The sequence below is a fragment of the Eleginops maclovinus genome, chromosome 3, assembly GCF_036324505.1.
Source record: "Eleginops maclovinus isolate JMC-PN-2008 ecotype Puerto Natales chromosome 3, JC_Emac_rtc_rv5, whole genome shotgun sequence".
Lineage (NCBI taxonomy): Eukaryota > Metazoa > Chordata > Actinopteri > Perciformes > Eleginopidae > Eleginops > Eleginops maclovinus.
This window is the reverse complement of record NC_086351.1, coordinates 7,189,483-7,200,478: the sequence shown is the minus strand read 5'-3', so window position 1 is coordinate 7,200,478 and position 10,996 is coordinate 7,189,483. Positions and strand designations below refer to the sequence as shown.

The window sequence follows — 10,996 nt, the reverse complement described above, 5'->3', positions numbered from 1 at the left end:
CCTAAAGTCTACGTGGTAAGACCCTCCACCTTGGAGATGGTTGACTTCCCTTGCCTGTTGGAGGACATGGGAAAAGACCTTCCTGAGATTCGGGCACAGGCGGTTCTCTTGGCACTCCCAACACTTAACTCCACCCTGGTCATTAAGAAAAAGGATGCATTTAAAGCACTAGTATGGGCAGCTGCCTCACTATCTGGTGGAGTATCAGCTATTCCTGTTCCCTTTGTGGCCTCCATGGTGGACTCAAGTGTAGCAGTGAGGATTCTAACCAAAGCACAATTATCTCTTTGTCTCGATGATGGATCTGTCGAGCGACTGGCTCGTCAGAGAAGCATGGACTCCACAAGACTCAAAGGGATGCGAACATGTGCACTGTCACTGGAGGTCACTAAGGGTGAAGTGCAACAGCGGCTGGCGGCGGCACAAAAGGACTTGGCCACAGTTTCTTTAAAGCTGGTGGAGATGGCGTTACCCAGACATGCCCGTTCAGCCAGCCGCTCCTTTGCTGCCATGCAGCAAGCCCTCAACTGCGCCATCGATGAAATGGCGGCTGATGCTGAAAAGATAGTGTCTGCGGCTCTTGGGGAGGGGAAGTGAAGTCAACTTTGTTCCACTTTGTCTAAGGTTTCCTGTTTGTGCATGGTTTACCTCTAAAACAGTTATAAATACTTTAAATTATAAAGAGCATTGCAAATACTTTGCTAGCATAAATCTGCAAATAGTTATCAATTACTGTAGGCTAATTAGTGCCTGTTAACAATACTTCATCCACCCAACAGGTTACTGTAGCTTTCAATATTAACAAATGCTTTAAAAAAGAGGAAGTGAAAGCAGGTTGCAGGCCTACTGTAGCAAGCCAGATGGAGGGGAAACATACTATCCCTTTCATCAACTATACAATATGTTGTTCCCTGGCAGGCATGATTGGATATGCAAATTCTGAAAGGAGTTTAGGTCAAGTGTGAAGACCTTTTTTAAATCTTACTCATACTTTTGGAGGGATGGCATGTGCTACATAGTGCTATGAGAGGATCCTCTGAGGTAAAAACAAGATTATTATTTTGTCTTTTCAGTATTTTATATTTCCTCTATTTGACTGCTTATTTTAATTGAAAAGGTGATAACTGTCTGGAAAGGTTTATCTCTTTACTAAATATCAAAGTGGTAAATGGTCTATTTCTAAAATAAAAGATTGGTTTTTTTCATTATTTCTACAATGGGGAACAAAGCTTATTTTGTTTCTAAGTTCAAAATGGCATTGAAAGCTAAGTATTGAGTATGCTGCTAAAAAACCTACAACCTTTGTTTTAAAAAGTGGGGATTCATAGCCATATTCCGGTGTTTGGGTGAAACCTGACTGATTTTCTATTTTCATCATTCATGAATACTGTGTTTTACATTTGATTGCTTCAAGGCCTTATGATATCCTCAACAGTTGGCATTTGAACATATACAATTGGTGATCACCACTTTATTGTATTTTGAGTGATTTACTCAACACTATAGCTAACCCTAGAGTATGTTCATCCATCGCATAGTAAATTGACAAGCATATTAATTTTGGAATACATTTTCATTGTTATATTTGGTATATTCACTGCAGTTATTCATATAAACCAGATGTTGAAAGTAGGGAAATAGTTTACAGCTTAACAGGGTGTAGAATACAATTTTGTGGTGATCAATGTTTTTTGTGTTAATGTGAGAGCAGTCAAATTTGACCGGGAACACCAAAGTAAAAAAAAGAACAAGACAAGAGTTGCTAGATTTAATGTAGAAAACATAATTTTTGTTGCAAGTCTGGAGAATTTCCAGCAATCTTGAAGAAGAAACACTCACAAAACTCAGAACAATCTGAAAAAGAGGAAGTAGTACAATGTTGCATAGCTGATTTGGATTAAATAAATGAAAGCCATATCAAAAATGGGTTCTATTGTATTGAGATGCACATAACAATAATGTAGACGCACTCTTTTTCAGATATCAAGCTTCAGTAACACATTACAATGTTTGCTAAGACAGTCGAGTGGTTGATGTTTCTGGCAATTATAAAAGGTAGGATACTATTTTTAACTCCAATATAATAATATTGTTTGCTTCTCACAACATTTGCATTAAAGTTACTTGAATTTCCTGACTTTCATTTTTGTGCTCTTACCACCACAGAATTGTCTTGTGTAACAAGATACTTCACACTCAAGGACACTCGCCTGACAGCCATAGAGGGGTCCTGCATTAAAATCTCCTGCACAGTCAAAAACGAAGTTGATGATGTTGATGCACACTGGTTTTGGATAAAAAATGCAACTTGGAAAAACAATTCTTACCACGGCACTATCATTTACAGCACTGATAAAACAGTGCGTCCTGTTAGTCCACACTTTGCAGATAGAGTTACATACATCGGCTCTCCATTTTCAGGATGGAACCATCCCCCAGCAGATTGCAGTATTATAATCTGCAACCTGATCAAAACCGACAGTGGAAACTATTATTTCAGATATGTAAAGGAGAAAGAAAATCAAATGAAATGGATAACTGAACCGGCAAACATCATGGTTACTGGTAATTTAAGATTTTGGCTACCATTATATATATATATATACACAAACACACATATATATATACACAAACATACATATAATTATTCTATTAAAACATTCATTCATATTGTTTTGATTGTAACTTCCTAACACTGGATATTATGTTAATCAACACTACTTTTCTTCTGATATTGTCTCTTTCATATTTTCAGAAAATCCATGTCCGATCACTTTTGAGAAACCACCTGCTGTAAAAGAATCTGATTTGATAACACTGACATGCTCTACTCCAAGTCCATGCCAGTCAAACGTACACATTTCTTCTAAACCTCCAAACTCAACTACGCAGTCAAATCACAACACAATCAAAGAGACTTTCAAAGTCACCTGGGAGGATGATGGGAAGGAATTTTCATGCCAAACGCAAAATAACCAAGATAGCTATTTGATCCGCAATGTCAGTGTGACTGTTGAATGTAAGTTAATGAAGATAACATATTTCATGTCTATTGTTGAAGTGGTCATATATACTTATATATGCAAATAAGTGATTTTTTTTTCCTAATGCAATATTTATCGGCTACATCAAACTTATATGGTGATCATTTTTTTTCAAATTGTAAAGATTTACCGCATATTAGAAATACTGAAAATGACGAATTTGACCTAAAGAGATGTCATGTTTTGAAAACCAAAAACAATGTGCTAGAATTAGTTTGTTACTACTTTTAAATGCCTTTTGTTTTAAGATCCGAATTAGCTAGCCAATTAACTTTGTCATTTTCTATTTAGTAGTGACAATAAGATGGTAAAGTGAATTTACCTTTGACCATCAGTTATGTATTTTGAAGAGGTCAAAAAAATCAACAACTTTCCTGCATTTCAACATTTTTAATAGCTTAGTTGTATATGCTTAACACACACTGGCTGTTTTCTTAAACCACTTGAAAACCCCTTACCGGGATTGAAATCAATTGTAATATGATTCTATTGTTCTGGAATTTTGAAAACAATGTAAAAGTCCATCTATGCTTGCTGGCTGTTGTCTGATTTCTCCAGACTTGTGTTGATACAGATGCTCCAAAATACGCATTGGCTGAAATGAGTTCAAAAGACATTGTTGAAGGACAACCAGTGATTCTAAATTGCTCCGCCAAAGGAAATCCTGACCCCACCTTTACCTGGTTTAAAAATAAAGAAGCAGTAGGGTTAAAAGACAGAGTGTGGGACATCCCATCAATTACAGAGTCTGGGAAAGGAGAATACCATTGTAAAGCTACAAACAGACATGGTACACAAACATCGAACCTTGTCATAATTGATGTCAAATGTAAGTATTTCCTTTAAATGTGTTTGTGATTGTTAGGATTTTTAACACATGAGGTTTGCAGCATTCTTAGTGTATTATCCATGCATATCAACCAAAATAAACGTTCAAATCTTATTTTTCAGATAAGCCTGAAGTTGAGGTTATGTCCTCTATGGATTCTGAAGTTACACAAGGAGATACAATGACCTTGACATGCAATGTTATTAGAAGCAACCCACACAGCATAACCTATGTTTGGTCAAAAAATGGGAAAACTATTAATGGGGAGAAGACAAAGCATTATGTTGTTGAAAGAATCAAGCCTGAGGACAAAGGCAGCTACACATGTACAGCCTCTAACACTGCGGGAGATGGAACATCAAAGCCTTTTGAAATTATGGTTAATTGTAAGTTTCACAGCATTGTACTGTATGTATTTCAGAAAAGGAAATAAATCCACTGAATATTTGTAGAAAGTATACTAAATATTGATTTATTTGTTCCAGACGGCCCGAGGAAGACAAACATTACCATCAGTAAAGATGGTATAAAAGGGGATTCATCTGTGGGAGTCGGTAGAGCCATTACGTTCCAATGCAACACTGATGCCAATCCTGCACCACACAGATACTCCTGGTACCGATACAAGAAGAATAAACAGATTGACTCCTTGCAGTGGAAGTCCAATACAACTGATGAAAACAAACTGGTTGTGGGCAAAGTGCAAAGAGCAGATGAAGCATGTTACATGTGCAATGCAACCAACAACATCAGTACAGGGGAGGATAGTAAGCCGCAGTGCATACAAGTACTGTGTAAGTAATGGTGTTTTGCTGAAAATGGACTGTGATAATTAAGTTTCTCTGATGTATTTATTACTTATTTAGATGACCTTATTTTGGATTGTTGATATAGCTAGCAGATACATTGTTAGCATAGCATACCCCTGATCTGTGCAGAAAAGACCTATTAACAATATAACAGACTTTTTACAAAACTGAATCATGAAGGCTTTTTAGTCTTTTTGTCGAACTCTGTGCCAGAACCAGTATAAGTGCATCTTGGAAAATGTCAAACTCTAAAGTGTTAAAGATTTTAGGAGATGCTCCTGTTCAGGGTATACTGCTGTTATATCATGCAACATGTAGAAACATTATTGATCCTTCTGAAAATCATGCTGCTCTCCCTTCTTTACAGATGCTCCCACATCTCTCACGCTGTCTATGGATGCTGAGGTCAGAGAAGGTCAGCTCATCACCATCAACTGCTCTGTTGAAAGCTTTCCTTTGTCAGACCTCACCTTGACCATGACTCCTACATCAACTCCTAACTCTTCAGAAAGGGCTTTCTCTAAACCTGTAACATATTTGCCCCCTAACACTCTCCAACACAAATTTGAAGTTACTTCAGACCACACAGGCCTTTATATCTGCACTGCCAAAAACAGTCAAGGTTCAGCTAAAAGCGACCAAAAGATGCTGGTTGTGAAATGTGAGTGACTTATCTTGGCATTTTTTTTTTTTTTTCAAAATGATCAAAATCATATCGTAACTTAACAAATTTGTTCCGACACCTGTCTTTCTCCTTTACTTCCACTTTATTTTGGTGAGTGCAGATTCTCCAAAAGTTGTGACCCTAACAGCTGAGCCGTCCCTTGTTGTGAATGAAAACAAGTCGTTGACGCTGCATTGCAGTGCCCAGTCCCACCCGCCAGCAACCTCTTTCACCTGGATGAAGATGACTGATGTAAATAGTAAAATCATCTGGAGGAATCGCAACTTCACTCTGAAGAATGTTAGTTATTCAGACAGTGGATGGTACAGATGTACAGCCCGTAACGAAATGGGAACTGGAGACTCACAGCAGGTTGAGGTTAAAGTAAACTGTGAGTACAATGGTGCAATCAAGATTGTCTAAAGACATACTAGGAGTATTGTAAATGCAGATAAGCATCTCTAAGAGTAAAAAAAACCAGTTTGATACAAAGCCCCCTTAACCCGATAAGAATAAAACACAAAAAAGAAAGTTTACACAACATTTATTAATGTTAAGTGTTTGATACGATATACACTTACATATGATAGGCCAAAATTCTTACTAACAAAACATGAAGCATCTTTCTTCTCATTCCCCAAATCTTGTAACAAAAAGTTATGCAACCGAGAAAGTGGAAGCCTAACTGGGAATTTTCAAACACAGATTGTAATGTTCAGACAAAATATGTAATAATTACATTCACATTACCTCTACCAACTGACAATAGAATAAGGAACATGGAGCCTAGCAAGGGTGTGCATTGTGTCTGATCGCATTAGGGGGGTCTGTTGAAAATCTTTTTCAACAGAGTACCTTTAAATGTGATAATAATACATCCATATTTAACAAATTGTACGGTGTCCTTGGGTGTCATAAAAGGCACCTTAAATAAAAGATATTATTATGATTTATTATTATTTTTACAAACAGTGCCTTGATGATCTTTTGTCCTGCTATCTTTTTTTCCTAAATTTCGCTTAGATGCTCCAAAACACACAGAGATCTTGAAAGTAGCAGACGGGCCTGGCTCTGTGGTACTAAACTGCAGCAGTCACAGCCGTCCCCCAATCCTAAAATATTCATGGTATAAGGAGAATACAGGAGAAAAGGACGAAAAAGTGTCTGACCGACAGACCTACACTGTGTATTCAGATCAACCTGGAGTCTACTACTGCGTCGCGAAAAATGAAATAAATCAGATCCAGTCCTCCGAAAAGATCCACCTGTTCAACGGTGAGTGAGTTTTAATGCAATGTCTCTTAATGGCTAATGTATCATACTGGAAATGTGGTGGTTATGTGAAATCAGACTTGCCAGAGTACACTTATTCTTCTAAAAAAATCACAACAGGTGTTCAGCCTGAATCTTGTTCAAATCAGGATACATTTTCTCTCCTATCCAAAGGAAGCTCGATGATGGTCCTGATTATCTTTATTTTCCTTACAACCCTGCTCCTCATTTTGACAATGTTTTTCATCTACAGGTAAAGTATGAAAGCAATTGCATTTTTATGATGTTTTGGCAAGTTCAACTGACATATAAAACAACTGCCATGTCCCTTTGTTTTCAGACAAAAGAGGAAGAAGTCAATTCAACAAGGAACTACAAACACACTTCCCTGTTTTGAGTTTTGGGTGATAAATCATTTGAACAACCCTTTTAACTCCTTTATTGTACAGATCTAGACAACGATTAATGATAACAGACTAGCTACAGTGTTGTTTTGGCAATGAATAGTCCCAGGCTTTTGCAAAAAATGCAACAACTAATATGTGTTAGAAACAAAAATAAAAAAAAGTGTGCAGGAAGGAACAGAAACAGAAACAATTTATGATAAAGAATGGCGATGTGCAAGTTAACACAAAACTAAGTATACTTTGTTCATGAGAAATTGAATAAAATAAATAACAACAGAATCTACTGTACAGTGGAAAAGGATACTGCTTATTGTAAAGATGTATAAATATGAGGCATGTGAACAGATATAATAATATCAAGGTGACTTATCTCTTCGGTGTGTGGGTGGAAACACATTCAGGGTTGGTGGATGGGCCCGAGGGTGAGAAATCGGATACACGAGCCCGGCACGGTGGAGCCTTTCAGGAGCAGAGATGACTTACTGCCAGACCAGCCGCGCCTTCCACAGGCCCAGCGACGCCAGCCTAGTCCAGATGCGTAAGACAGCAGACACACAAACACAGTCCTCACCCAGGACACGGCACACCGTGGGTTCCTGCTGCTCATGCTGGAGCCAAACCATTCATTTAAAATCCTTCAGACTTGAAATGCGCAAAGAGAGTTTCCCCTTTCATTTATTACACTCAGTCACTACATGTTTTCCCCATTGCTGTTCCACAGGTCTGCATCCAACAGTGTTTACAGTTTCCTGAAACTGCCCCCCAAAAAACAAGTAAGTTTCAGATTAAAGATTCAACAAAAACAAAAGCAACAGCAGAAATCTTAAATGGTTCCCTCACTTTAAGAAACCACAATACATTACATTGTGCTATGCTATGCTAAGACTTTTGGGGGAATTTTATTATTTTTTATGCCATTTTTTGGACATTTCTTACACCGTACAGTACCACACTACCTGTAGTTTTTATGCCATGTTTTAAGGACTCATACAATTTGTAGGATTTTAAAAATTCATACCATTTTAGTTTAGCACTTACACATAAAATACCAGTGTTTGCAAAACCACAATGCAAACATCTGCCTTTACGGATGTGTCTTTACACGCTGAGATGGTACTCTGTCCTCACAGTTTTTCAGAAGAGAAATCATTCAGTATTTAGTATAGTGGAGCAAGAATGACCAGAAGACCTACTGTACATTTTACTGCATTAATAAAGGGATTCAGTTACTAATGTTCGTTCCCTGATCTGTCTTCTGTCTGCAAATGCTTAGGGTCCTTCTGCACAAAATCCAGTCAGACAGCAAGGTGGACATACACAAGAGGATTCTCTCAACTACGCGTCTTTGCACTTTGGAAAAAAGCTACAGTGAGAATATATGTTTTTATATATGTGGAGGAAATACTAATTCCCTGAGGAAACTGATAAATGATTAATAGACGAAGTTTGTATTTTGCTTCATTTAATAAAGCAATAAAGGAAGTCAAAGACATTTGAAATCCATCTCAAATGCAGGAACAGAGCAACTTCATCCTCTGAGGATAAAGAACTTCTGCACCCAGAACATAGCTTACAGTCCAACTATATAGTAAAAAGATAACAGCCAACTGGTCCTACCCATGAATTATTTTAGGCATTTCTAAACATCCCCACCATTAAACCAGATAACCATATAACTCCCGGTCCATCAACCAATGCAAATCTCTTTTACCGCTGTTGAATGTCAATCCTAAACATATGTCTCTGTTAAACACATACAGTACAAGACCAAAAATACATTTAGAATAAAAGGCAGTCAGAGTTAAAGACATATTATATGTTTATATGTTTTAAATGCATATTTGATCATTTGACACAACAACATACGGTATACTAAGACCAGAAAAAGAAAGTAATTGGTGCAAATGTGTGATTTTCTATAGAAACAAAGATGTGAAAACAGAAGAGGAAATGTATGCCATTGTATCAAAGCAAAAGCAAGACAAAAAGGTATTGTGGGCAATTTTGTTATTTTTAAATCGTAGAAAATGTTGATCTACTGTATTTTGGTTGTGTTTAGGGTAGAGGATGGTATAAATATATAGATATGAAAGATGTATGGCATGTATAGTGTCTGTGTACCCACTAAACTGTAACAAAATGGTTGTTAACACTTATGAAAATCAAGTAAAAAGTTTTCAATTTCTTCAAGCATGAAATGTATGGAAATATAAATTGTGTTCATAAAATCCTGATACTGTCAGAGGTTTTCACACAAATTATCTGGTGACTATCTGTGTTTCTTCTAGAATAAAAAAGGCTGGAGGACTACGAGAACATCAGCACAGCACACGCAGGCATATCTCCAAATCCATTGAACGATGACACAGACACCAGTGAGGATGCATTAAAGATCAATTGTTCCCAGGTGAACTTTAAGGCAAAGATTCAGAGAGCAGCCAGAGACTTGAGCAGCTCTGACGAAGAGGAGACGCAGTACTCTCACATCAAAATCTGAGTTGAGATTCTCTTATCCTGCCTTACAGGTTAAGCAGATTGTTAAATAGAGTTTGGATTTCAATGTTTCACTGCTTGTCTGCTTTGATAAGTCCAGTTAGTACCATAATTGTGAGCTTAATCCAAACCCATGAAACCAAAAATCCTACATGGGTAGTTTTTATTTAAATTTCTGAGTTGTTCAAGAAAGTATGCATGCAAAGATGTACAAAATAAATCAGAAAGTCTTTATATATTCTATTAAAAAGGCTTTAATGTTGCAATATTGTTACAGGCTTGTTTCTGAAATATACACGTTTGAACAATTTGCCAAAAGAAGAAATTCAAATTCCATTTCATTACACACTTTGAATTCAGCTCCTGTTAAACTGCCTACAAAATGTCTTTGTTTTTGTATTTTGAAAAAAACAATCCATAAAAAAGTACGACAAACTACAGTAAGTCCAGCTGCTTCTTTCATGCTTTGCAAAGGTTTGAATGTAAAATCATAAAGACAGGTTGAGTTCAAAGGATAACTTACTGTTATAATTGAGTGTTGGGTAACTACCTGCTATACAGCATGTGTTCATTTGATGGTGATTTTGATATGGTGATTCACTATAGACATAAAACAAGGGGAACATTAACGAAAGTTGAGAACTATTACAAACTTGAAGCAACAAGTGTAATTCAATTTAAATAAGCTGCTGCAGAGCAGTTTCTACCCGCACTGCTGCAGATATTTTAGCTCAGTCGGGATCTGCTTGTATTGTAAAGTCCTGAAGCCTGTTTGAAGCGCACACGTCTGTGTTTCAGCTGCCATTTCCCTTCAAATTCAGCCATGAACTTTTAAACATAAGGCCTATGAGACTAAGGTGTCTCCTTTTGTTCCAATTTAGTGTCAGCAACTGTCTTCTCCTCCTCTGCATCTCCTTCGTTGTTTCCTCTGGACTGCAGACGGAGTTCAGCATACTCAGTCGTCTTTGAGTCCAGGCCTCTAATCTCCCCTTCCCCAGGCTTACCCTTTGAATGGGCCTGCAGTTTAGCAAAGTCCACATTGACGTAATGGAGAGATTCTTCCCCTACTTCTGTCTCTCCCAGAAAAGCTTTATTAGCATAAATCACATCCACTTTTGAAGAGTTGATCTACAGAAAACAAAAGATGTGCTTCAGTGATGTATCAAAGGAGGTAGGAGTGCACAATGAGGCCCATTGTTAAACAGAACACTTTTGGGAAATAAGATTGTTTTCCAGTGAACCAGCCGTTCATCGTTTCCTTTTTTAAAATATCATACTGTTATGTTTTGGACATTTGATGGCACACTTTTTAAAATTGCCATCGCGTATGTCACACCACATTGTGAGATGTCTTCATGGCATAATATGCTATGTTTTTTTCATACATTTAAATGGAAATACTATATTGTGAATTTATTATAATTATGACATTTTACACATTTTTCATGGCATACTGTACTATCAATTAAAACATGTTT

The 10,996-nt window shown here is 37.1% G+C and overlaps 1 protein-coding gene across 4 annotated transcripts; it reads left to right on the top strand.

Moving 5' to 3' along the window:
• Positions 1–631: 631 nt before the first annotated feature.
• LOC134861979 (B-cell receptor CD22-like) lies at positions 632–9,784 on the top strand. 4 transcript variants are annotated; one of them, XM_063879618.1, is made up of 18 exons: positions 636–1,041; positions 1,981–2,055; positions 2,167–2,565; positions 2,756–3,019; positions 3,619–3,873; positions 3,996–4,259; positions 4,359–4,667; positions 5,050–5,343; positions 5,468–5,737; positions 6,370–6,621; positions 6,793–6,871; positions 6,959–7,022; positions 7,427–7,563; positions 7,747–7,798; positions 8,299–8,393; positions 8,948–9,019; positions 9,193–9,198; positions 9,324–9,764. In XM_063879618.1, the coding sequence occupies exons 2-18, from the start codon at positions 2,007–2,009 to the stop codon at positions 9,520–9,522; spliced, it is 3,060 nt and encodes a 1,019-aa protein (XP_063735688.1). In that variant the 5' UTR covers positions 636–1,041; positions 1,981–2,006; the 3' UTR covers positions 9,523–9,764. The 4 variants fall into 4 exon arrangements, with proteins under 4 accessions (XP_063735686.1, XP_063735687.1, XP_063735688.1 ...); XM_063879617.1 differs by having other exon boundaries at positions 633–1,041; positions 6,541–6,621; positions 8,948–9,764; XM_063879615.1 differs by having other exon boundaries at positions 637–1,041; positions 1,965–2,055; positions 8,948–9,764.
• Positions 9,785–10,996: the final 1,212 nt, after the last annotated feature.

Coding starts and splice junctions, on each gene's coding strand:
- LOC134861979 (XM_063879618.1), top strand. CDS start 2,007: ATGTTTGCTAAGACAGTCGAGTGGTTGATGTTTCTGGCAATTATAAAA. Junction 6,622..6,792: donor AAAGATCCACCTGTTCAACG/GTGAGTGAGTTT, acceptor TCCTATCCAAAG/GAAGCTCGATGATGGTCCTG. Junction 7,799..8,298: donor AACTGCCCCCCAAAAAACAA/GTAAGTTTCAGA, acceptor GCAAATGCTTAG/GGTCCTTCTGCACAAAATCC.